The sequence below is a fragment of the Corvus hawaiiensis genome, chromosome 14 (genome assembly GCF_020740725.1).
Source record: "Corvus hawaiiensis isolate bCorHaw1 chromosome 14, bCorHaw1.pri.cur, whole genome shotgun sequence".
Lineage (NCBI taxonomy): Eukaryota > Metazoa > Chordata > Aves > Passeriformes > Corvidae > Corvus > Corvus hawaiiensis.
The window spans coordinates 7520714-7546925 of NC_063226.1; the positions used below are offsets into that span (position 1 = coordinate 7520714).

At 48.3% G+C, this 26212-nt stretch overlaps 1 protein-coding gene across 6 annotated transcripts in view; it reads left to right on the forward strand.

The window, feature by feature from the left end:
- GPC4 (glypican 4) overlaps positions 1-26212 on the forward strand; it is a 242327-nt gene that overhangs the window by 147895 nt on the left and 68220 nt on the right. Inside the window, exon 8 of one of the 6 annotated variants that reach the window (XM_048318497.1) lies at positions 8474-9623. The exons of the other annotated variants lie outside the window; for them this stretch is intronic. Coding sequence (XP_048174454.1) covers positions 8474-8649 — 176 coding nt within the window. The 3' untranslated portion in view covers positions 8650-9623. Of the gene's footprint in view, positions 1-8473; positions 9624-26212 lie in introns of those variants that run through there. 6 annotated transcript variants of the gene reach the window in all.

The window sequence follows — 26212 nt, forward strand, 5'->3', positions numbered from 1 at the left end:
CACTCCTTCTGGAGCAAGAGCAGTCGAGGTGGTCTCCTTGAGCTCCACCATGGTCCCAAGCATGACAGGGAGATCCTTGGCCCCCAGGAAAGAGTAAGTGTGATGACACAGGTCCAGCACAGCCCAAGCACTGCAGCCACAGTGTCCTGGTGCTCAGCAGGGATGATACTGGGATTCCCATTAGAACTGCCACCACCATTCAGATCCAGCTTTTAGCACCATCATTCCACCGGTGCTTTGGGGTCAGGGTTTGCTCTCGGCCTGGGAGGGAGGCAGGGAGCAGAAATCAGTCAGGGTTTGTGTCAGATGTTACAGGCACCCAATAAGCAGCTGGGTTTAATTTGGGTCTTTCTCTGCAGCCATGCAATGCAAAGCCAGGTCCTGGTTTCAGACTAGAGAGGCTGTTCCTGGGGGTGCTTCCAGTGCAGGGAACATGTCCTGAAGCAGTTAAAATGTTCCAGCCTATGAACCCAAACCTTCTTCTATGTAAAGCAGAAAGGTTGGGTATGGTGGTGTTTCCCAGGGCCTTCTGCATTACCCCATTTATTTATACACTGAAGTCACTTTAATGTTGTTTTAATGCAGGTCCAGGATTATTTATTTATTTATTTTATTTATTTATGCAGGTTAACACAATGAAAAAAGCCAGGCGATGCTGTCGCCACTTGGCTCCCTTCCCTTGGCAGCTCTCTCACCTCAGCTCCTGCTCTATGCAAACATTCCCCTGGCATGGACAGGGGGACCTTGCTGTCCATCCATGCCGGTGATCCTTGGCAGTGTCTGAGCACAAAACCTCAGGAAGTTTCTCCAGGAGCAGAGGCAGGCTGAGCAGAGGAGCATGGAGTACAACCATGCCTGAGCCTACCTGCCAGCTCTACTGTGGGCTAGGCAGCTATGTCCATGCAAACCCAAATTCTTAGGTTTTTACCTGAAATCTTACTTGAGATCTTTCCCTTGGCATCATGAGTTGTAGCCTGGTGGAGTCTCTGGCAGTTTGATCCTTGGGCTGGAGTGCTGCTCAGGCACTTTTTTTACATGTGTGCTCAAGGGGCAAAACAGCAGCTGCCTTGGATTCTTTTTTCCTTAAAAGCATAAGGCATTGATGGATGTCCAGGGATTTTTCACTGAGTGTAGACATTGCACAAAGTCCTTGTCTCTTCTGATTGAAGAGGCACATTCCAGGATTCCAGGTTGCCTACTTGAAGCAGGAGTGGCACAAACCCCTGGTCTCCATGGGCACTTTCAGGTCTGGTTTCCACACACAGTGAGTCACAAAGGAAGGTGTCAGATGTTCCTGGGTGCCATAATACCACCGTGAGTTTTCCAATCAAGCATTGAGAAATATCCTTCTGCCTTGAGGGCTGCTTTTAGTGCCTAACATCTGGAAGGCAGCAACCATTGCATCCCCCCTAGGACTGCATTTTGTCAGGTCTTGCTGTCTCTGAATGTCCTGAGCTTAGAGAGTTGAAGGCCAGCATGTAGCAAGAAAGCGTTCTCTCCTGGTCATATCCAAGAGCTTTTGGGGAAGAAAAGGTGAAGAAGAAAATTTCAGTTAGATGGGAGTATGTTGTTTTCAGTCATTAGAGGGAATATGAAGCATTTAATTTTGCTCTGCTGTCATTGGGAACCTTACTTCCCAAAATCAAGACCATACAGAGATGTCTCAGGTGACAGCAGAGTGATCAGAAGGGATCTCTTTGTGATTTATATCTTGAAGGTCTCCAAATGGGAAGAAGATGACTCCACATCTGGGTGGGCTGAGGTACTGGGGGATCTGCAGGACCATTGCTTGACCCAGTCCTATATTGCTGCCACTTAAATAATTTCACTTCTATTCACACTCTTCTGTTTCCAGCTATTCCTCTTTTTGTTTCTTGACTCCTGCCTTTGTAAATGTTTTTGGCTGTACATGTTTAGCTCCCTATTTTTCAGTGCTTGTCTCCTAAGTTCCTTTAGGTAGCACCTCTTCTTCTGTGCTGTACGGCTGGATATCAGACAAGGGTAATGCTTCTTCATCAGCAAAGTACAAAGACTCTGGCACTTCCAATTAATAATGCTAATGAGATTTGTTAATTTTTAATAGATTACGTGAGTGTGTTCTGCTAAACACATTTTTGTGGCTCCACTCCGTGAGTGCAGTTCAGAAACTCTTTCACGCTCTGCCAAGGGGAAAATGAGTAATCCAATTGCAGGCACCAGATTCTCTTCAGGGTAGATCTAGAATAAACCAAGGAGCAAAGAAGAATGTAACAAGTACGTTTTCAAACATAGGCCCAGGCCATAAATGATGGCCCTTCCTTGCCACCAGCCTCTGACAAAGGTGGGGGGAAGGAGCAATTGCTGGAATTGGGGTCATGATGCAGTCTCTCTGCCTGTACACTGTGTTGGGTTTTGAGGGCATTTTATCCCTTCACTCCATCAAAATCTTGAGGACATGTGTGGAGAGACCTTTGTGGTAGTACTGGAGGCTGGGGGTCCAGGGTGTGCATAGTGGCTGCCTCGCAGAGTTTGTTGCCTCGTGTACCCGGAACAGCACCTGGTGACACCCCTGGCATGGGACTGAGATAGACCTTCCTCACATCTTGATCCCTCCAAATCAATTTACTGCTGCCTTCCAAAGAGCATCGATCCTAGGGGAACTTCCTCCCCAGCTGGTCCCAGGTTTGTGGTGGTATCTGTGGTCTCTAGGTCACTGGTGAACACATGCTGCAGGCCACAGGCCATCGGTAGCACACCAGCAGCCGAGAGGTGGCAAACAGGCAAGCGGGGGGAAAAGTCTTGGTTTGCAAATCAGCAATCCCAAACCTGATTCCTTTGGGTTTCTGCCCAGGAAGTTGGTTTTACCACTTGCTGCTGAGCCACACCATGCTCTCTTGGCCATGTTGCCGATGCCAGCAGGGTGTTGTTGAGCTGGACTTTTCCTTCTTTTTTTTTCCAAATCCATATTGCCAAGAGCCGCACCTCCTAAATTGATGTGGAGGAGGTGGAAAAGCAGAGGCACAAGACCATGCACATGCTGCACATCCATCTCAGTGATCTGTGCCAACACAAGCCCCACGGCCAGCCCTGGCTCAGTGCTTTAATTATGCACTGGCGCAGCCACACCTACGGCTGGGCTGTTGCAACTCGTTGTGTAAGAAGACAACTGGCAAACCTGTTGGTGCTCCAGGATTTTAATGGTAATAAGCCAGAGGGCAAAACCTCCCTGATGAGATGAAACCATGCTTGGCTAGGTGTTTGGAAAAGTTTAAGGTGTTTTGGAGAAGCAGAATGTTGGGAATCTTGGCTGTATCCATGCAGTTGTGGCTGTTTGTGCCATGTAACCCAATGGATGGTTTCAAGTGTTGTCTTGCGGGAGGCAGAGGTGTGTTTGTAATTTGGGCTGTTTGCATGAGAAAACCAAATACTGCAGGCTGAGGTGAGCAGAGCTTTTGGTGTTCCAGCAGGAAAAGTTTGGGATGAAATTGGACTGTTCTTCAAGATTTCAGGTGCAAACACCTGTGAGAGTGAAATAGTTGGTACTGTAGAGAAGGAGAGATTTGGGAGCTAAGGTCAGGCAGACTGGTCTGTGGAATAACAGGCTCTTACACTTCACCTGGCAATGAGTCAACACTTTGGGCTTGACTCAAACATCTCTCCCTTTAAGAAATCCTGTCCTATTTTGGAGACAGCCAGTCTACTGCATCTATTGGCAACTTCCTCCCCACACTGAAGATGCTCGCTGCTTAAAAAAATTAAAGCAACACACTCTGGAGTTTGTCATTTTCAGTGGCAATGGTAACATGTGCTTTCCTAGGAAAAAACAGTCCTGAAGGAAAGATGTAGGCACATGTTGGCAGATGCAGAAGCTTGCCAACCTGCCCTACCTGTCTCTGGCATTTCTACTTGATGTATTTTGCACTCACTGGAAACACACGGTCATGATATGTTCCCTTCACACCACAGGGTTTCCATCATCTGCAAACCAAGGCCATCACCACAGCAGGCCTGTTGGCTGAACACGCTGTGTTAGGCTTGATGATTTTGCCTTTGACAGGATTCCCTCGCACCCATCACCGCTGCACGAGGCACTGGCAGAGCTATCAAGTGACAGGGGGAGGTAGTTTTCATGCCTGGCCATCCATTATGTCTCTGTTACTATATTGGGTCCATCACTGGAACCATCTGCTGAGGCAGGCAGGCAGCCCAGGTGCCTGGCTGGGAGATGACATTCCCTGGCTCTGGGCTCTGGGCAGCAGCTGAGCCAGCCTGCGGCAGCAGGGCTCTTGGAGGTCATTTGCCAGAGTGACATTTGCTAGCAGTTCTTTGCTTAAGGCCATGTTGTCCTTTTTGGGGTGAAAAGGGGTGTTTTTCTAGGCAGTGGTGGATTTGGCAGAGGAAAGCCTGTGTGCCAGAACTCATCCTCCCAGCTTCTGCTGTGCTAGTTGCCATGGGACTTTTTATCCCAACTCAAGCCCAACTTTCTCCCAGTTCAGCTGTATTTTGTAGCTGTCTCCAAAGCTGGTGGGGTTCAGCAAGAAGAGCTTTCTAATGATTCCTGTCCAATAAGATTGTGCAGAGTCAGTATGCCCAATTCCAGTCCTAATCCATGGGAAAATGCCACTGCTTTATTTTGTGGATGCAGAAGGCACGTGTTGTAGAGCTGGCGTTGAGTTTTGTCATCCACACTGCGAGGTCATTGAAGCTGTTGCTGTCCTGGGAGCAGAGCACAGCAGCTTTGTGTTAGAGGGGCTTTGGTTACAAAAGATGCTTCCAGAGGGACCAGCTTGTGTGCGTCTGGAGACCTTTCACCAGCTGTGTGAGGATTCCAGGAAACTGTACGGCATGCTCGGCTTGCATGAGGGGGGGAGAAAAAAGCGGTGCTAATGATTGACTATTATTTTAAAGGGATTATCTACTCTGCAGCCCAGAGGACAAGAGGGGCCAAAATGAGTGAAGACTGAATTTGTAATTAGTGCAGATTGTTGGTAATACCCCCTGGACTCTGACTGATTATAAACAGAAACAGATTTTCCTAGTTTCCTGCCCTCCCCCAAAAGTCTTTGCATGCCAAAGGGCCACTTTGTACTGAGAAACTGATGCCAATGAATTGGGTGATCAGAGCTGGGGTGGTGGAGATGTTTAATGCAGAAAGTGGCTGGGTAGAGGGGAGGCAGAGGAGTAGCTTCTCTCACGTTATTTTGCAGTGTAAAGGCAAAGTTTTAGGTGGAAGTGTCCGAAATGGAGTATGTTGAAGGTTAGTTTCTGTTACCCCACCAGCTATCCTGCAGCTCCATCCCTGATGCTGAGGCTCTTTTGCTCTTGGTGGCTGTGGGAGCAGGAGGTGCAGGGATGTGGAGGTGACCTGGACTAACCAGGGATCCTAACAAAAGCTGGAAATCATAATGGAGCCCTCTCAAGAACTACCTGGTTAGAAACATTTGTTCATTTGGATTCCTGGATTTGAAATATGTTTATTATCAATAATATAAGCAGTAAGACCAGAGGCAATGGGCAAAAACTGATGGACAGGAAGCTCCACCTAAATATGAGGAAGAACTTCTTTACTGTGCAGTGACTGAGCACTGGAGCAGGTTGCCCAGAAAGGGTGTGGAGTCTCCCTCACTGGAGATATTCAAGAAATGTCTGGACTCAATCCTGTGCCATGTGTTCTGGGATAACCCTGCTTGAGCAGGGAGTTTGGACCAGATGACTCAGAATGATCCCTTCCAACCTTACCAATTCTGTGATTCTGTGATGTATATTTTTAATGTTTTTATTGCCTGGATCGGCTGCCTGAGGTCTGTTAGAGGCTCATACTTTTTATTTTCCTTTCTTCTGATGTAGCAAAGGTCATTAGAAGTTAAGTGAAAAGGATTTGCGAGGGTTACAGATCCATTATTAATACAAAATAAAAGATGTTTGGCTAAATCCATCAAGCCTAAAAATACAGTTGGGCACAAATAAGGAGTAGGAAACAATGGAAGGAACAGTGAAAACAAACGGCACACCCAAGCACTAAACTTCTGAAGCAGTTAAACAAGGCGAGGAAAATAGCACTCTAATCTCTGATGACAAGAGGGTTTCTGTTGCCTTCTCTTTAATTTGGCCAGAAGGGAATAGTGAGAGAATCACCATCCCCATTTGGGTGATATGCCGTGATTTAAAAAATTACCCTTACTCAAGCTGAGGTGAAAACACAGAATCTGAGAATTTCCCACACAAAGAATATGTTTGAAATGTTCATTTTGGTACACCCTGGCTGAATATTTCCAACAGGATTCAGCTGCTGCATTGAGACCCTGCAGGAACTTGCATCTCATAAATTACATCCCAGAATGAGACTGTAAATGGGGCCGTCAAAACCCTTTGTGCTGTTAAGGACCTTGCTGAAACACTCTTGTTTCAAATTTCTTTTCTAAAGGGAAGGCAAGAGTATTTACTCAGTTCCTGGGGACTTTTTTAGTTTTGCTAGGATGTCCAGTAAGAGAATATTCTGCCCCAAAAGCTCTCATGATCACTGGTCTGGGAGCGTGTGGGTGCCTGATAGTACTGTGACCCTTTTAGGTCTGTGAGCATCTTTTAGGTTTCAGGAACCATTGGAATGTGTGGAAATACCTTCCAAAACATACCAGGGCAGGTTGTGATCCAACATTGTGCCAGATGAGGAGTCTTGTGTAAAATAACCGACTGCAAAATAATCTGCTGTGATTTTACTAACTGCAAATCCCTTCACTTATTTTCCAGAAATGAGCTTGGGAAAATAAGGTGGTGCAGCCAGGCTGCTCCCAAACTGCCCTGAAGCCTGAGCATGCCTCATGCCAGAGGGACTTGTTCTTTCTGTGCTTGGAAAGCCTCCCAGCACATCCCTTTCAAGGTGGCACCTTTCTTCCCCTGCTCTTCCCATGGGTGTGCAGCACCAGAGGACAGCAGCATATCTGTACTCTTTAGAAGAAAAGCAGGAAAGTTGTGGAAAAGAGGAATTGCAATATTTGTGGTAATCTACTCAAGAATTCAGTTTACCAGGCGGGTTCTGCTTGCACCTGGCCCTCTGTGTGCATGGATAACTGCTCCCTTTGAGCCATTTCTGACCCCATTTGATGGCCTGGGCTGACTCACTTGTCACGCTAACATCATTCTGCTTTTGTTTTGCAATGTTTGGGTATTTTTTTATTAAGAAATACTGCCTGTTTGCCTTGGCAGTGGTGTTCATTGGAATTATGTGGCATTTTTTATATAGAGTGTTTATTCGGTCTCTTGCATTCTTTTTCAGGGGTGGGGTGGGATGATCCAAACCTTTTCAACATGCTAGTGATCCAAGCGGCTTGTAAAAGGCTTGAACCAGGGTCTCTTCTGATGGAAACCACCAGTCTTCTCCAACTCCAAAGGGCAGGCTCTGAGTATGAGACAAACAGGCTTAACTGATTCCCATTTGGGTGTGAAACCTGGATCCCAGAAGGATCCAGCAGCAGCACAAGCAGGGGAGCAAGGGCCCCACTGCCTTGAGACAAACATGGGTGCACCCACTCAGTCCAGCTGATGGACAGGTTCAAATGCCCGAGGTAGATCTGGCTAATGGCATCTTAAAACACCTTTTCCTCTTTGTTCTTGGCCGGAGAATTGCTGGTGTTTTGTCTTTCCACATTGTCTATTTGGACTTCTTTATTCTTCTATATTGTCTCAGCAAGACAAGGGTGACTGTGAGTTAACTGCTCAGCAGGTCCCTTGCAGCCAGTGATGCATTGCCACAAGCTTTTCCCTCTGCTAATGTCATGCTCCTTTGCCAGGAGGAATCAAAACTTTTATACTGGATGTTTTCTTGGATTGAAACCCACATGTGCTTCATCTCAAAGTCTCCATGTTGCAGCACCAGCATGCCCAGGGTGCATGATCCATTCACATTCCTTCCTTTGATGAGGTGGACCAGGGATGGGATGTGTTCTCAGTGCTGTAAGGAGCATATTTTGCGCACTGTTACATAAGATTGCAGGAATGCAGAGCTCCTCAGGTCCGATAGCCAGGAGGTTTTGGTGAGCAAGGCCTTCTGCTGACTCTGGGTTTGGGGAAGTGATAGTGCTCACCAGGATTTCCTCACTCCTGCACACATCCTTGTTGTGCCAGGGGAGCAGACACAATTTGCATTGTGAAACACCCCCTCCAAAGCTCCACTGGCTTTCTTTGGGAGTAGCTCTCCAGTAAGGCACATGCCTTATATCTTTTGTTTTCTAACTGGAGCACAGTTGTGATTTTTTGGTCTCTCCAAGCATAAGGTTTGGTGTAGGGTACTGAGATGGGTGAGTGCAGGACTGACAAGATGTTTGGTAAGATCTTCTGGCCCATCAAGCCCTATGATGCCTTTGACTGCACCCAGACCCAGCTGCCCTCAGCTGTGGCATGGGCTGCCCCCAGGACCCCAGCTTTTGGGGGGGCTGGATGTGCTGTATGTCAGAGTGTTGACGCACACCACTGACCACCTCTCTCCTTCTGCTTTCAGAGCTGGTGTACAACCTGGATATGGATGACATCTCTGCAAATAAGCAGCTTCTGAATCAGCAAAACAAAGACAGTGCTGCAGTCCCCAGCAGCGATCCTGGGAGTGCGGCCACCCACCCCAGTCCTGCTGCTGCCATCGCTCTGGTCCTCCTGTTGCTGTTGGGCCACCAGCCATGAGCAGTGCTGGTGGCATCACTCCGTGTTTCTCCATGCATTTTTTTAGTGAGGAAGATATTTGGAACCTATTCTGAAATATGCACATTTCCAAAAACAGGACAAATTACTTGAGTCAGTTTTTCAAGACTCTTCACAGAAAAAAAACCCAAACTAAAAAAGTGCTGGTTCATGGCAAACTAGTAAATATCTAACAGGGCTTTTTAAAGATAATCCTGTTTAATATAAGCAGATTCATATTAAATTGTGTTCCTCACAGTTTTTGGAGACACAGGTCTCCCTTGCTGTTAAGGTGAAGACTGTATTTCAAGTTGTTCGAACATACATGGGGTACAGAACACCTATGGCTTATGAAATACTCTGAGCAAATATCATACCCCTGATCCTAGTTGGCTTAATACAGATTTTTTCTGTAGTTCAAGTGGTTTTTGTACTTACTCCAAATTCGAGTCCCACCCCTGGGAATTTCGTCAGGACATAACAGATCATGTGAAGACAGAGGATGGAGAAGATCAGACACACGGCAGGAGGAAAAATGCTGTGGATGAGAAGTTGTCATGCACTGGGATTGTGGTGGAGATGTGCTCCCCTGGGCACAAAGCCCACTTGCATCATGACAAGTTGCAGGTGATTTTGCTGCTCACCTCTCAGCCAGGTCCTGAAGCTCTTCAGTGCAGGTGGCTGATCCCCACCAGCATCCTTGTGGCACATGCAACAGCCTGGTTTCATTCTTCAGAAGTGAAGCACCTCCTTTCCCACGGGAAACCTGCAAACACAGCTCCAGCCAAAGCACAGACAGCAGGGATGTACATGCTGTGCTTTGCAGGGTGAATAATGGCTGTCCAACGTGTTGTGCTACAAAAGGGGAAAAGAAAAGAATTTACAGGAGCCTCAGGCAGATGAGACTCTTACTCATGTGTTTCTTTGCATGTTCCTTTACGTAAGCTATTCTAAAATAAAGATTGGTTGCTCTATAAGTGGTGCCCTGGAAATAGCCTCCCATGTGTGTGAGACAATAGCCTGTGTTGTACTGGAGTGGGCAGCCTGGGAACACCAACTCTGCCCAGCTCAGGGCCACCAGGGAAAGACTTGGCTTGGTCTGACTAAATGGATGGGCTGGGTTTGGTTTGGTTTCTGGCCAAGATATTGCATATTTCTGTTTCAGATCTGCGTTTACTAGAGTGATTATATCCACAGTATCTTAAGCTGCAGCATGTGCACGTACGTGTGCATACACCCCCTCGCTCGCATGTGCATGCTTCAAATATTTGTGTGCATTAGGCCTCTTTTACGGCAGCTTTATGGTTAGGAGAAAGTAGATAGTTCCAAACCATGTAGCCAGATGGTTTGGAGAATGGAAACTTTACCCAGTTTCAATGGTGGGGCTGATCTGTCTGACTCTGATTTGAAGCCTTGGAATGGTGTGAAGTGCTTTGGGTTTGTGGCAGAAGGAGAGATGATTGTTGCCCCACTCCTCAGCAGGGAGATGTTAACTCACAGTTCACCGCTCCTGATGCAAAGGAACAGATCTGGGCTAACCCATGGCATGACCTGATGGTTAATTGTTGGAGACCGGGGTTTCAGAATCCTCATGTCCTATCCGCACCAGGGTGAGTGCTGGGGGTGTTTGGGCAGAGCTGGTGACATGCAGTATTCCTGTAAGGGCTGATTTTTTGCATCCATGCAGTGTGATGTGTTTTTGTATTTTACATGTTTTTGTATTTTATATTTTACATGTTCACAAACCAAACTGCAGTCCTCTCTGTCTCTTGGGACTGCGCTTTGACCCGTGGGTCAAAGGTGTCCTGGTGCATGGAGTGATGCAACAGAGAGCCAATGGTGGTGCTGCCAGAGGCATTTCTTCACCTTCCTGCTGCTCTGCTCTTGTTCTGGCCCAGCTCTTCGCATCGTCCCATCTCTGCATGCTGCAGCTGGCTGAGCCCATGAGCCTCTGCTCCACCAAAGGGAATATTTTATTAGCACCACTTGAATTTCCATCGCTTCTTCCCTTCTGATCATGTTCCTTTCATCCCCCAGGAGCACTGGGAGTGGAAATGGGCTGCTGGGTTTTTTCAGAGATGATGTGCTGCCTCTGCCTCACCAGGTATCCCTGGTACCAGTGCAGGGACATCATCTCCTCTAATATTATGTGAAAAATATTCTGTGTGCTGCTGCTTCCTTAGATAAGCAGCAGGATGGGAGGGTGGCAGCAGTTTTTTGGTACAAGTCCAGTGTGTTTTCTCTCTGAGGAGCTGGTGTGGGCTGTGCTTTGCTGTGTCTCACAAAGCCTGATGGGTTCTCCCATTTGCATCACCACAGTGCGATGCTGATGTGTCTCAGCAGAAGACCCCTCTGAGGCACACTGAGCCTGGTTTCCCTTTGCTGTTTAGCAAAGCTATGCTTGCTGGAGACTTTGTTATGATCAGAGATCACAAAAAAACAGGCTTTGAGCCCACTACCTGCCAAGTTTATCAAATAATGGATTATAACTTGAAAAAGCAGCTATTGAATTTTCCCCTGCATTGGGTTGGTGCACATGTTTTAACAGGGGGCTTTGCAAGGAATGCCCTGGCCACTGAGGTGGAATAAAGCTGGTGTTCAGTTTTGGGCAGTGTTCCATTTCCAGGTCATGAGAAATAAGGAATAATTTTTCCCTGTTTGTTTCTCTTCACCAACTCTGTGTACTGCCTTGCCATGGGACAGGGCCCCTCCATCAGGAGATGGGCACTGTCACCTCCCCTCTGCGTGTGTACCTGGAACTCCAAACCTTGTCCCAGGGCATGCAGGTTTAACTGCTAATACACAGTTGAGATTATTTCAAGTTTTATCATTATTGATATTATTATATATTATTAATGAGTATACATATAATATATATGATAATATGTTTATATGAGTTCAAGGAGGAGGGGGACTTAAGCTGCTGGCAGGTGCCAGGGCTGCAGCTCAGCTGTGCACACAGCACCATGATAACAGTGATGTGACTTCAGCACCAGTGGTGGCCACTTCTGGCCAGCAAAGTGTGTCACCAGAGTAAATACCTGGGGTTTTAGCTGAATAGAGGAGTTTATGGTATGAAGGTGCTTCTGGGAAAAAAAACCAAACAGTGGAAAAACTCCTTTTCAGATAATTTTTAGCTCTGTGATAAAACCCAGGGCCAGTTCTGAGCTGTCGCTGATTCCAGTCCCTGAGTCTCCCTGTGCAGAGTCGTGGACTCCTTGGTGCAGCTGCCAGCACCGTGTCCCAGTGGTGCCTCGTGAGCTTGGCACCTTGTGCTGGCACCAAATAAAGGCCTGGCAACCTTGGGAATGTTTCCCATCTCAGGTGGTTGAGCCCTCACTCCTGCCAGTTAACCTTAATGCTTCCTGGCCAGTTCTGCAGCTCCTTTAAGCTCCACTGGCAGCAGTGGGATGGCAGGAGCCTGCTGGCCCCATGCACATCCCACATGTGGGCAGGAATGAGCAGCATCACCCCTCATGTAAAGGCACTGCATTCCCTGGAGGGGTTTGCAAGCCGCCTGAAAAAGGTGATGAAGCCGACACCTTTCCCTGTGTCTGAGGGTGGTGATGAGATGCAAACATGTGCTTAGCATGTGTAATGTATTTCTGCACTAACCACACATCAAATTATAATTTAAAGCCAAAATATTATTGTTGGATGGGAAGTTCCAGTTCATTAATCAATTGACTGATAGTTTAGTGCTGGAATGGTAAAATCTAACTCACTGAACAGCTGCTAGAAACAGCTGGTGCTTACGGCTCATGCTGTTTGGGGAAGTGAAACCTAGTGTGTCTCGGTTTTGTTTTTCAGGGAGCTTTTCAGAATTCTTCATTCATCTCCATGAGCTTTGCCCTCAAGCTTTCTGGAGCATGGGCCTAACAGGGTTCCAGGACTGGATTCACTGGGGCTTCCAAATGAAACCAAATGTCCCTTGCATGGAGGATGCAGAGAGCACCAGCCATGCCTGCAAACCTGGCAGCTGGACATGGGGATGTTCCTGTGGGTCTGCAGAAGGGGGACACATGTAATCCTGTGCTATCAGGTATTTTGATTTGCTTTTGAGTCAAAACCAGTGCATGCTGAGCTATGGGCACAGCAAGGGAGATGCCACCAACCAAAAGGGCAGTTTCCAGCTGCTTCCCAGCCTTGGAGGGTGCTCGGCTGGTGCACAGCTCAGGATCCTAGTGGGGTGGCATGCTGGGGACTGCTGTGCTGGGAGGGAGGAGGTGACTGTCTTATACTTCCTCCTGCTCTGCTTTGTTGGCAGCTGCTGGTCCATGTTGAGATGGATGGGAGGCAGTGGTGGTGGGCAAGAGGCACCAAGGGAGCAGAGAGACGAGCAGGTTGCAGCAGGGACCATATATGGGGTGTTGCATAAGTCTCTAAAGTAAAATATATGAAACCACACAAAGACTCAAAATGTTCCAAACAGCCAGGTGTGCTGCTGAGACACCTCCTTCCCATGTTGGAGCACATAGCTCAGTGGTGGGACTGGCCATGGCCAAGTCCACTGGACGAGTGCAGGCTCTCCATGCTCTCTCACATGACCTGCAGGCTCTCCAGCTCACCTAAGCTAAAGCAGCCCAGAAATATCCTTTGGTTCCCGAACACTGGGGTCCCTTGGTGGGATTTTCCTTGACCTTTCCAGCAGCACTAGAGCTTAATAATTGACAAGTGCCACTAAAGCTTTACCAGATCACACATCACACCGCCTAGAAGCAGATGTCTGTTCCCAGAAACCCAGGGATTTTTCAGTTTGAGCCCCATAGCTGGGGGTGACTCAGCTGAGCACCAGTAAAATCACAAATCCTCCCAGTATATTATTTGTTCCCTTAGCAAGGAGTTAGGTATGCAGGTACTAGGGTGTTGGGGTGGCTCAGCCTGCTCTCAGGCTGAAACCATCAAATGTCAGTCACCAGAAGAGATCACTGAGGTCTAGGTTACCTCCCCCTGGGTGGCTCCCAATCCTAAATTACCTCCCCCTGTTCCAGAAAGTTCTCCCTTTTTTAGTTATTAATTGGTTCCCTGTTATGACTCCTGCCTCCCTGTTTTCCCCATTTGTTCTGAAAAATTGTATCCTCCCCTCTGCTTGTACCCCATTGGTTGTTTTCTCTTTCCCTGCCTTACTCCACCCCCCCATAAAGGGGGCTAGCCCGCGTCTCCTCGGGGCTTTTGCTGGTCCCTGGTCCCTCCTGCAGATAAACCTGTTGGAACTCACACCAGAAGCCCCTCCCACCTTCTTTGCCTCCGGGCAAACGCCAGCCTGATCACCGGCTGCCCGACGTGCTTCCTCTGAGGAATGGGGTGAAACTATGACATTGGAGGATGCTTGCTGGTCCTTAGTGTGGGAATTTGGGTTTTCTCTTAGAGACATGGTGAAGGTCCCAATATGAAGAGAAAGAGTGGATTTTGTCCAGCTCCAGCCTGTGTCTTGCTCATGGGAGACCTCCCTAAGAAGTAAAAGTGGGGGAAAATAGCAACCCAAACCCACAACCAACCCCCTAAACAAACTTGTCAAAATGTTACTAAGGGCATTCCCTGGAGATAAGGTAACTGAAATTTTGGCGTAGGAAGATGAAGCACTGTGGCATGTTTATACAGTCAGCAAATTTACTGCCTTCCCAAAAAAAAGCCCAGAAAAGCACTGAGCATTAGTCAAATATAGTTTATTTTATCAAACATTGTATCCTTTTGAAAATAACCATCTTGGTGGTGTTTTGCTGAGAGCGTGCTAGGGTGTGAAGTACACGGCTGTACCTCGGGGCTGCAAAGTGACGCATCCCATAGTTCTTCCTCATGCATAACGCCATTGCCTCCAAAGCCGTTGTGTCCTGGTGAGGCTCCCCGTGAACCATATGCCAGCACTGCAGCACAAAAGGCTTGGAGAGGGAAAAAAACCATCCTTGCTTGTGTGGGGTTTTTCCTCCTGGGTGCCATGTGGTGGGGCGGGAGCTGTGCTGGTACCCAAGAACACTTTGTGGGGAAGGGAAGGCCCCAACGAGAGATTATCCAGCATTATTTCAGATGCTCCTTAGTGGCCACAGAGACAACAAAAATTTCTTCCAAGTGATCCAGCGCATTACCAGTATTGAAAGCCAGATTTTTCATAGCAGAAGTACAGATTTAGCCTCAACCTCCCAGTTTACTTGCTGTCTTCTCCCTTGTAGGAGCCCAGCAGAAACCTCAGCAACTTCTTGCAATGAGTTAACACATTTAGGGATCTCTGCCATTTGTTTTTGTTTGCTTTCACTGTCTTCTCTGTTATTATTATTTCAGTGTGCAAAGATGCTGCACATCCAGAAAGGAAATCAGTGCTGGATCCAAGCAGCACAACCACCCTTTGCATCCAGTTCTCTGCAGGCAAATCATTAGAAAGAAGCGGAAAGCCCGCCTGTAGCAGCCTGTATCCCTTCAGTGTCATATTACCATCCACCATGTTAGCAAATAGGAAAATAAACATGGGCTTGATAGCAAAGCAAGAGGCTGTTTAATTACAGATGTGAAGAAGAATGATGTTTGTGTACATTCCACCCAGAAGTGGATTAAAGTGGTGACCTTTCCTGTGGTGTGAAATGGGTTTGTTGTGGAGCGTGGGCATCTTGTGTTGCTTCAAGATCTGCCAGACATTTCGTTGCCCCTGTTGTTTATGTTTAACATTGGATGATGTCTCTTGAATCTGAATCTCAGCAGCTGACAGCATTTTCTGAGAACTTGTCATCTGGACTCCATCTAGCAAAATTCCTGGTATTGGGTGTATTTGTTCCCATTTGATAGAAAAACAAAGTTTTATGGAAAAAAAAAGTAAAGGGAGAAGGGTAGCATTAGTGACTCATGATGTTGAGCTGAAATTTATGGAACGATCCAGGATTTGGCCCAGGGTGCCAGACCTGTGGTGTAAGTTACCGCTATTGCCTGTCACTGTGTGTGGGATAAACATCTGAATGTGGTAACCAGCACAGATATTTGCCATGGCAGTGCCACAGAGGCATCACGGATGGCTTTGCTGTCCTCAGCCTCCTGTGACCATGTCAGAGGAGGGGGATACTATTTCCAGCCCATCAAAATACCAGTATCTTGCTTTCTTGAATCATTCTAGCAGGGCCCTTGCTCCAGATTCTTGACTGTTCTGCTCCTGACAAGGATGATAGAACAGAGGGGCAAGGGAAGGGGATATTTTCCACTGGTGTCACCAGCCTTGGTGGTGTGAGACCCCCTGCAAAGGATCAGCTCACCATCTTGCTGGTGCTGCAAGCCCAGCCTGGGCACTGCCACCTGAGTGGCCATGGAAGCCCTTGCCAGTGCTTCCAGCAAGTGCTGGTGGCTCAAAGGGCCAGGATGGGCATCATGGGGCAGGGAGATGCTGTCTTGTGGAGGCGTAAAGGCACTAATTGGCCTGGTAAATTGCAGGGAGGGTCAGATCAGGCCTGTGAGGTGACACTGGTTTGTTAATGAAGGACCGATGGCAGCAAGGGGGCTGCTCTGTGCCTGTCACCAGCAGCTCTTTCCTTAATTGCTGCCTCTTCACAAGGCACAGCTCTGAAAGGATCCAGGGCACTGCTGCCCAGAGCTCCCACCAGCCAGCCTGCCGAGGTTTGTGGAACCAGGGGGTGTTTTGCTCTAAGCTGGATGCATATCAGTGCCCAAGGCTGGGGTACAGGGCAGCCCTGTCTTGATTCCCCATGGCACTGGGGTGAGGGGCAATAGCAGCTGTGTGGGCTCCAATTTTTGCCCTTTCACTACCTTGAGATGCTGCCACACAGAGCAAGGGATACCGACACCTGGGCTAGGAAATGGTGACCCGCTTTTCAAGCCATGGCAGAGGTAACACCTTTTTGAGAGTCACAGTGGGGAGGAAAGCCATGCCACCAGGCTCTGCTCTGGCCTGGGAGGATGCTGCTGGTGGCTTGACCAGTCCAGAGGTCCATAACAAAAAGCTGCTTTGGGAGGGAGAAAATTCATTAACATAACAGGGATTGCCTTAAAGCTGGAGGTGATCCAGCAGAAAGACTGAACAGGGAAATGAGCCTGGCTGCGTGGGGTGGCTGTGTCACACAGCTTGGAGACAAATGTTTAGCAGCAGCCTATCTGCTGGTGAAAGAATAACTAGAGATATGGGTCTTGCACCTTTTAAACACTCCAAGTCTGCAGACTGCAAACATGGAGATGGGATTTGCATGCTGCTTTATTTAGTATTGTAAAAACTGTGCTACATTTATGGAAACCACCCTGCAGACACCAAATGTGGGACCGCAACAAGAAAGTTTTTTAAAAAATGTAAAAAAGAGCACAAAAGTGGAGAAAACCTCTCATCATCAGTGTCCCAGCTCCAGCTCTGTGGCAATGCTCAAGGGGAAGCTATTGCTTCCCCTCACACTGTTGCTGCATCATAAGGCTGAAGGGTTTCACAACTAATAATTTATGTCTTTTCCAGGACAGACAAGAAGCTCACTGAAGTTGGGGACTAACTCATCCCCCTGCAGGGCCGCTGCTTAGAGGGGTGCAGGTGACAGGCACAGGGGGGAATGGCAGCAGCTGCTGTAGGTGGCATGAGCCAAAGTCTCCAATTTGGGGGGACAAACAAGGGATGATGGAGAGGCTGGAGCACTGGGAGGTCTCAGCACAGAGTGCAGGTAGGGTGAGAGCACCAAGGGAAGGAGGGGACCCCCAACTGCTCTGTGTGTGGCTGTTGGATGGTCTTGGTGTCACCTCCCTCTGCAGAGACCTCCACAATATTCACTCATTCCTAAGGGGGAAAAGAGTCCTTGTATGTGAGGGCATGATAATAATAACCATAATAATACTAACAATAACAACAACAACCACTGCTCTGTGCAGTTTCCATGCTTCTTGCCTGAAACTTCTTTTTACAGCCTTCGAAGAGTGATCATTTTAAGCAAGATATAGACAAATCATTTAATTATTTTTAAGGAGACTGATTGATCCCACTGCCTGATGGGCTGCTGTACTCCACCTCTGGCGACTGTCTGGCAGAAGCTCCTGGTCATTGTGGTCTTGACCTGTTAATCCAATCTCTAAAGGAGTAACTCAAGGTCCTGATGTTCCTGTCTGCTGACTATGGGATAAGTGGATTCCCCTTTTACCACCTCTTTTACACAGCCTCACATGGCATTTTGGTTAATGTTCTGCTCTTGATCTTGTTTCTGACAGCATGGGATGGGTGTGTGGATGGTTTGCAGGGCTGTCAGGAGAGCCTGGATGGGCTCTGGGCTGCTGGAGAGGGACTTGCTCCTGAGCCCCTCACTTGTTCCTGTTAACACTGTGAAACCCAAGGGAAGAGCTGGCTGCACGAGCAGGGGCAGCCATGGCTCAGGCAATGAAATCACTGCTAGCAGAGGTGCAAAGGAAGGTCAGAGCAAGCCATGCCCAGAGTGTTTTTCAGAGGGTGTCTGGAGCATGCAGGAGGGATGAAGGAATGTCAGTCTCTGCATGTCAATCCAGCCAAACCTGCTCTGCCTCTTTTAAGGGATCTCCACCAATGCTACCTGTCCCTGGGTAGTGTTTGGCCAAGGGATTTGTGCAGTTTGTGGTGCTCCATTCCAAAACAGTCATGGTTAGACAAAGTGTTAAATAAAACGTAATTTGCTTGGTGTTCCCAAGTGTGATGAGCCCTGAGGTGCTCACAAAGTGGAAAGGTGCTGATGCTTCACCTCCTGTCATGGTCCCATGCTCTTTTTCTCCTCAGCCTCTTCTCTTCCATGGAGTCCTGGGCAGGTACATGCCAACATTGATGTCCAGGGTAATTAAACCCTTTGTTTTTATATTTTTTCCACTTGAAAGTGTCCCTCTGAGAGAGGCCAGATGCTCCTGCTTTTGAAGCATACTTCTGCTGGGGGCTGAGAACATCCGCTACCCCAGCACTACTATAACAGGGGCACCTTTCTGCACAACCCACCTCCGGCAAGACACAGACTGAGGCTGCACCATGCCCGAGCAAAGGAGGAGCCCATTCTGCACCAGGTCCTTCAGTTGAGATGTGGCTTAGGTGACTTAGGAGCATGTCTGTGTCTCTGGGACATGTGTGCTGGCTAACAGGCTCTGGGGAAAAAACACCCATAGGAGCTGGTGTCATTGTAAATGTCACAGCATTGTCATCCCAGCAGTGTGGGAGCTGGTGAATGAGCCAGGCCTGCCTTAGAAACCAAATTAAATTTAAAAGAATTTTTAAAATAAGAAATAATTAATTTGGATTTCCCTTTCTGCCATCTGTTTTTGCATGATTTGGGTGTGATTTTTCAGTTTTCCCACTGCAGCCGTGGGACTTGGGGAAAAAAAAAAACTTCTTTAAAGAGCTGAGACAACAATTTCAAGCACTTACATTAAATATTGTGAAACCTAAATTGCAGGAGCTCAGCATTACTTATGGTTACTTTCAGGCAGACCCATGTCACAGAAGAGCAGGCACACGGCTACCTGATGCTTCACTTTCTCAACTGAAACAGAGATGTGAGTCACAAGGAAATTTTCCACAGGGAACATTTTTTTGTCCATTAATAGCAAAGACTGCTGAATGGTTTTTTTCCTCCTTGTACAAGAGCCTGTGGTGAGCATCTGCACCACGGGATCCACAAGAGCTGGTTGTTTTGGAGGGAAACAGGGTGGGGAGCATGCTGCAAGGAGGAGAGATAGTGATTTTGCACAGAGGCGGTTTTGGAAGTGAGGCCTGAGCATGGCACAGAGGGGACATCCCTGGAGCTGCTCTTTCAGACCAAGATGGAGCCAAGAGAGTGCAAACTGTGGACATAATAGCCAGCAGGATGCCAGGCCCTCCAGTGAAAGGCTCTGCAGAGGGTATTTTGCACACTTTCACCTCCTCCAAGACACCTTTTTCCAGAGGAAGGAGATGTGGGGCTGTGCTCAGCCCTGTACTGGTCATCTCGGGAGATTCCCAGCCTGTGTACCTGAGCATGGTTCCCACGTGGGCTGTGGGAAGCCAAATAAGGTATCAAGAAAAATCCTTTCTTCATCTTATTTTTTTGCTTTGTCCCTCTCTTAATTCTTCACCCATTCTGCCCTGGATGCGTCTAAAGGCCCTGGGTGCTCCCAACCTGCCCGCTGTATTTCCAGGGGAAGGCATGGTATGGGCAGCCTTGCCACACATCACAGAGAGAGTGGTGCTCCTGCTGTCCACATCCCATGTGGGGCACACTCCCAGCCGGGACCACCCACACCGCCCCGCACATCAATCAGCCCTGGCTGAATCTCGCCACTGGCCACCTCTCTGACCCCACTATCTCCCTCCTGTTCCCTTGGGATTCAAGTGCAAATGCCTTGGGCCGTGGGCTGTACAGCCCCTAGTCCCGGCCTCAGCCCTCAATGTCTGCCCGGGCTGATGTGGGATCTTCCTCCAGCTGCGAGACCACGGTGTCCTGGCTGATTTACAGCAGGAAACATTGATCTGCAGGGTAACCAGTGGCTGATTTTTTTTAATCCTTTTTTTCTTTCTTCCCTCCTGAACAGCTGTTGTAATAAAACGACTTCCATTTTTTTCTCCCTGCTTTCTCCCCAGTCTATGCCCAAACCACACTATCGGTTAAAAATATCATCTGTGAGAAGAAAAGGCAAATGAATGAGCACATCAAAGCCAGCAGCCTGGAGCTGTTGGGTTGGGATAAGAAATAGGGCTAGGCTTTGGGTCCATTATCTTGCTGATATCTAATGCCACTGCTTCAGAGTGTGAGAATGGAGCCTTTTTTTTCCTCAGCTGAGCATACTGGCCCTGCTGGTGTTTGGGAGCACAAAGGCCACCATCCACCCCAGCTCTCAAGACAGACCATTGACATGTTGCTCTCAGATTTCATTCCTGAAAATCTGGAACTTTATGCTGAACAAATAACATGATCTTTTTCCTTCATCTGGAAAGGATAAAAACAATTGCTGGCACTTTGAACCGATCATTCTTTCTTTTCCTCCCTCCTCCCTCCCGCTTTCCTTGCAAGCCCCAGACTCACTACCCACAAGTCACAACTTGCATATTTTCATTTGAAAACTTTAAACCATGGGGGGTGAGGGGCAAGAATGGAGGGGAATGAAAAAAGAAGATTAAAAAAAAGGATTTAAAGCAGCAATGATATAACCATGAATATCCAGCAGCCAGTGTGCTGCCCCACCCCTGCTGGACAAGGAGGATGGAGCCAAAGGCAAGGGGTGTGCATCCCTGCTGTGGAGTGGATGGTGCTTAATCCATTTAGGGGCTGGGATGGTGAGGAGGGTTGTACCCTCTGACGGGCATTGAACCTGGGAGGGGGACAGGAGCTGTGATCACTTTGGTCCAAGGCGGCAAAGTCTCGTGAGTCCTCCAAGCAGCAGGACTTGAGCCAACATTCATCCTGCATCCAGTTCTCCCAGCTTGCTCCTTCATGGGTTTTTGCTTCCAGCAGTGCACTGTTGGGAAGAGGAACCACATCAGCCTTTCCAGCCAGGAGATCCAGAGGGTGAGCAGTGTGTGCTGCCAGTACCTTCTGCCTGCAGCAGTGGATGTTTTAAGCAGGTTTTGTTTACTTCCACCTGTGTAAGCATACACATTTTCCACTCTGTGTTTATGAATTCTTTTGAAATAGCCTATAAACAGAATTAAAAGAGTGCCTGAGGGTAAAAAAAAAAAGTTTAATCTTTTTTTTTTTTTAATATATCATTATTTTACTGATACTGAAGCCAGGTCATGTCCCACTCAGAGCTGGTGCTCCGTCTGCTCTCCTTTGACCTGTTTTGCCTTCTGCATCGCAGGCATTAAAGGGGTTGGCCACTTCTGCTCCCCTCTGCTAACAAAAACCTCAAAGGCAGTGACATGCATCCCAGCTGGAAGGAGGCAGATGTCTACAAACCAAGTGCTTGCTGGACTGCTGCCCAGGTGGAAGTGCTTTGAGGGTAATGAAAGACCCCAGATGAAGTGCTGGTTGCAGTAATTAGGACTTCTGGAGCTCCCCCTGGTAAGCTCACACTGATCTCCCCAAGTTCTCAAAATCAACTCTGACCTCTCTGCTGGCCATCACAGTGCAGCTCTATCCCCGGAGAAGCACAGCTTGGCCTGGAGCATGGAAACCAGCACTGCTGGTGGAAACCAGCTGCCTGCCCACAGGCATGAGTGGTGATGCCCAGCATCAGAGGGGACTGGGACGGCCTTGCTGACAACTGTGGAGCAACCGGCTCCCTCCTCCTGGCTCTGCTCCACAGTGTTTTAGCTGGCATGAGGGAGTTCAGGTGATATGTAGCTATTACTCATTTTTAAGTAGTGCCAACTGGCTGGGTTATCTGCTGCTCTGAACATCCCTCTCCCTCTCTCTCTCCTTTCCGTGTTGGAGAGTATTTCCTGCTGCTCTGGATAGTGCTTGGGATTGTTCCCTCTGCTCCAGGTCTGCAGGGACTGAGGCCATCGAGCTGGTGGGGCCACCAACAGCAACAGGGGGCCATCTCCAGCCATGCCATGCTGTCCCGGCCACATGTGCCAAGAGCTTTGGGCTCTGCCGATAGCAGGATATGTTTTCTCCACGTACAGGAGATAGGAGGAAAAAGATAGCCAGCTTGAATTGTCGCCAGGAAGGTTTAGGTTAGCCATTAAGAAATGCTTTTGTGCAACAAAATACCGAATCAGTAGCTGGGACAGACTGTGCAGTCTTGATTGAGGAGAGATTTTGAGAACAGACAGGGAGAGGACAGCTTGACGTCAGTTTTGCTGGGCCAGGGAGGAAGGCATCCGGCATCTGATGCTTTTTCCAGTCCTAATCTCTGCAGCTCCAGGGTTTTGTGACCCCCTCCAGATAGGTGATGAGCTTATCTGTGGACCAGTAGGCTGCACATTCTGGAGTGTGTGGGCTGGCCATGCCACTGCTCACAGCACCCACAAACCATGCTCTGCCCCTGCCCTGCCCTGTCCCAGGCTGGTACCAGCATTGAACCAACTCTTAGGAGTGGATTAAAAGCAAAAAAAATCAGCCCAGGCAGTGATACCTTCTGCAAATATAGTCCAGAATGTCGAAGGGAAGGCTGAGCAGGGGATTGCTCCTTGGAAGGGATGAAAATACAAGAATGAGTTGTGGGCTTGTTTCCTCTGTCATCCTTGAATTGTGCTATTCATCTTCTCCTCTGCCCTGCAACCACTGCTCCCTCTCAACCCCCCTGCCTCAAGCAGTCCCCATTCCAGCCCCACTTCATGGCCATAGGAAGGTTATGTGAGTGCGGATGGAGAATTAAATGTCACGACTATCTTCACACTGAGAAAGGCCTGGGTGAAGCAGATGCAGGGTCCCATCTCACCTCCCACCCCTCCTCAGTGGCAGCCATATGTAAGGCCACCTGGGGAAGGGAGGATGGGGACATGTCCCCAGGAATGCTGTGCTGTAGAAGACATGCAGGTGAGTCAGCATGGATCTGGGATGCCAACCCAGCTGCCAGCACTGATCTGTGTGATGCCACTGGGGAGACGCAGCCTGGGGACCCTCTTTGCACCCTCAGATGGGGGATTGAGGAGAAGAAGAAGCCATGGCCAGAGCTGGAGCAATGGTGACTGACGTTCACTTCCCAGGAGTCCGTTGGGGAATATTTTTATCCTCTGGGTGTGAGTGTGCTACACGTCAGAGCCATCTGCCACACAGTCACTTTTGGGAGAGCTAGGAAGTGCAGGCATGAAAATCTGTGAAAGTGAGTGCATCCCCGTGCCCTTCAAAGCTGTGTGTCACCAGGTCTCCTCCCTGTGGTGCCTGGGGACAGAGCTGGGATGACTTCTTGTCCTTCTGTGGAAAGAGACAAACTCTTGCATTCCCTAAAATGGAGATGGTCTTGAGCTCTGCAGAGCAAGCCCAGTGCACTGCAAGCTGGTTCAGACATGGGAAGCTGAGCGACACTCTAGCAGTGGCCTCACTGCATGGCCGGCCTGATCCCCCCTGTCCTTTCAGAATCTTCCCATCTTGCTTCAGTGTGCACAGTGCCTCGCACCCAGCTGGCATCAGCCCATCTGCAGAAAGCAGCAAGGAGCTAACCCAAGCTAATCCTTGTCCCAGAGTGGAGCAGTTACTGCAGGAGTTTTTGTTCTTCTGTATAGGGTGAAGTAGCCTTCAGATAAAAATAAGTGATAAAAATAAATAGAGACATCAGCCCACACCAAAACACTGGATGTGCTCGCCCTAAAATATCAGGCTGTTGACATTCAGAAACCAGATTCAGACCATCATTTTGCAACTAGCAGGATCCCCCATCTTCATGACAGATGTCCTGGATTAAACACCCCTGAATTTGTGGTATCTGGGGTTTTATCAAAGGAGATTGTTTCCTCTTGAGCATCCCTCATTCCAGCCCAGCTGCTCTGCCACAGGAACATGCCTGGTTTGGGTTTACAGTGAGCCATCTCCTGCTGATGAGCTGGAGCTGGGAAGACATGTTTGTCCAGTTCCCTTTCAACACTTTCTAACCTCCTTGTGGCCCAGACTTTCCTACCAGAGTGTAGGATTTAATCATCCTTAATGATAGCCAGGCCAAGGATAGCCTTCAGCCAGGTTTTCCTAAACAGCTACATCTGAAATCTTTATCCAAGTACAACCCCCCAGTAAATTCCCTGACAAATGACTGGAAACACTGCAGGGTTGTGGCAGACCTTTGGCCAGGACCAGAATTAAATCAGACCCAAAGCTTAAGCCCTCATAGAATTCCAGAGGGATTTTTGGATGTAACTGGTGCCGCAGCTGGGCTTGGTATTCCTCTCTGCTCCCAAGATTTGCCCATGCTAGAGGGCTGCTCCACTCCCGCCAACTTGAAGTTACAATTGATCCCAGGAATCCTGTGCAGCTGGCAATTATTTGTATCAATTTTCAGTGTAAGCCAGTACACTGCTGATAGGAACTCTGTCGATACCAATAAGATTTATCATGATTTAACTACACCCCCATGGAGAGTTTGTGCTGATTCCTTTAGAGTGGATTCAAAGTGGTTTTAATTAAACAAACATAACTTTGCTATGTGGATGAAGGCTTGGGCAGGAGCAGTGTGGCTGGACGTCTGAGCTGGACAGGAGAGGCAGCACATGGGAGGAAGGTGAAAAGCAACTGGAGACACGTCTTCTCTGGCTTCTCCTTCCCTGCCTTTCCTTCTCTCTGAAAAGCTGGCAGGGCTGCAACTTTTCCACTGAATGAGATGACGGAAATTTGAAATGCCAAGTCGTACAAGGTCCATGGCATATGCTGGAAGAGGCGCTGTGCAGACGCAACGTGGGTGATGTCACCCACATTGTTTCCGTCTCCTGTGCTGGCACCAGCGATGGCTGTGCCAGCAGTTCCTCGCTGCAGCTGGCTGTGCCCAGCCTGGGGTACCTGCACGGGTGATAGGCACACGTTGGGATCCCCCGAAATAAGAGAGGAGACTCAGCTGAGTGTGAGCAGGTAGAAACGAAACAGCTTTGAAAGCCATGCAGGCAGCACTCTGCCAGGTAGGGGAGATGGGGACATGAGCCCCAGAATCGAGGAGCAGCCTGTGTCACCACAGCAGGCCTTGAGATAGGGCTGGAAAAGAAACACAGAGTGTGGGGGCAGAAATACTAATGGAGGGAAAAGAGTTTTGGGGAACATATGAAGTCAGAAGTTTTCAGTCTTTTCAAAACTAAACCATGAGTTTTTCCCTCCGTTTTTCTCCATCTTTTTCTCCTGGGAAAGGGAGAAAAGTGGAAAAGGGAAATCGCTCAAGTGGTTTTGGGTGAGGGGGCTGGGGAGGGTCTGCCAGATGTGCAAAAATGCTGGAGAAAGCAAAAAACTCAGAGAAAAAAATTCTCTTTTGAGAGAGGCTACTTTTCCATTCCTTAAAAAAGATAAAAAAGAAAAAAAATAAAAAGAGTTTTTAATGAAATTTTTCAGGCAGTTCCATTGTTTTGCTTCAGCCTTTGATTTAACTACTTGAGCAAGTATTTGACAAAACCCTCCGTGTTTTTCAGGAGGTTTTTTAAATCCCACTGAGGTATGGGATTATGAGAAACAACAAATGGCAAGCTGTCTCTAACCCCACAGACTTTCTCACTCTCGTTTTCTCTCTCACACTAGAATAAAAAATGCAGTGCTCCCTGCTGGGTTCTCTTTAAAATTCACATTGTCTCTTCAAATAAAGGCTGGGAGGGTGAGGTAGTGCTTTGAAAACCAGAACTCAGTCATACATTGCAGGGCCAGATCCTAGAGGATTATTCTCTCTCAGGACACTTTATAACTTCATGAGAACTTCTGGCCTGGCTTGTCTCACCAGCTTAGTGTGAGTGGCCTCAGAGGATGGCAGGGTGACTGAGATCCCTATACTCTTTTCCATCAGGATGGCTGATGGAGACTCTTTAAACTATGATAAAGCAAATTCCATTGTTTTTTCACCCTGGGAATGGTGGGGCCCATTTTCTGTGCAGCCAGGGGATGCTCCCTGCATCCATACAGAGGGAAGCCCTGCTGCAGCATGAGCCTCTCCACTGTGCCTGGTGCAGGGCGGGCTGTGGTAATGTGGTTTTCCCCTGCTTTTGGTGTGATTTGTGACTGCAGCAGCCTGTGCTGCCCCAAGGCTGTGGTGAGCTGCCAGCATCGCCACTGGAAAG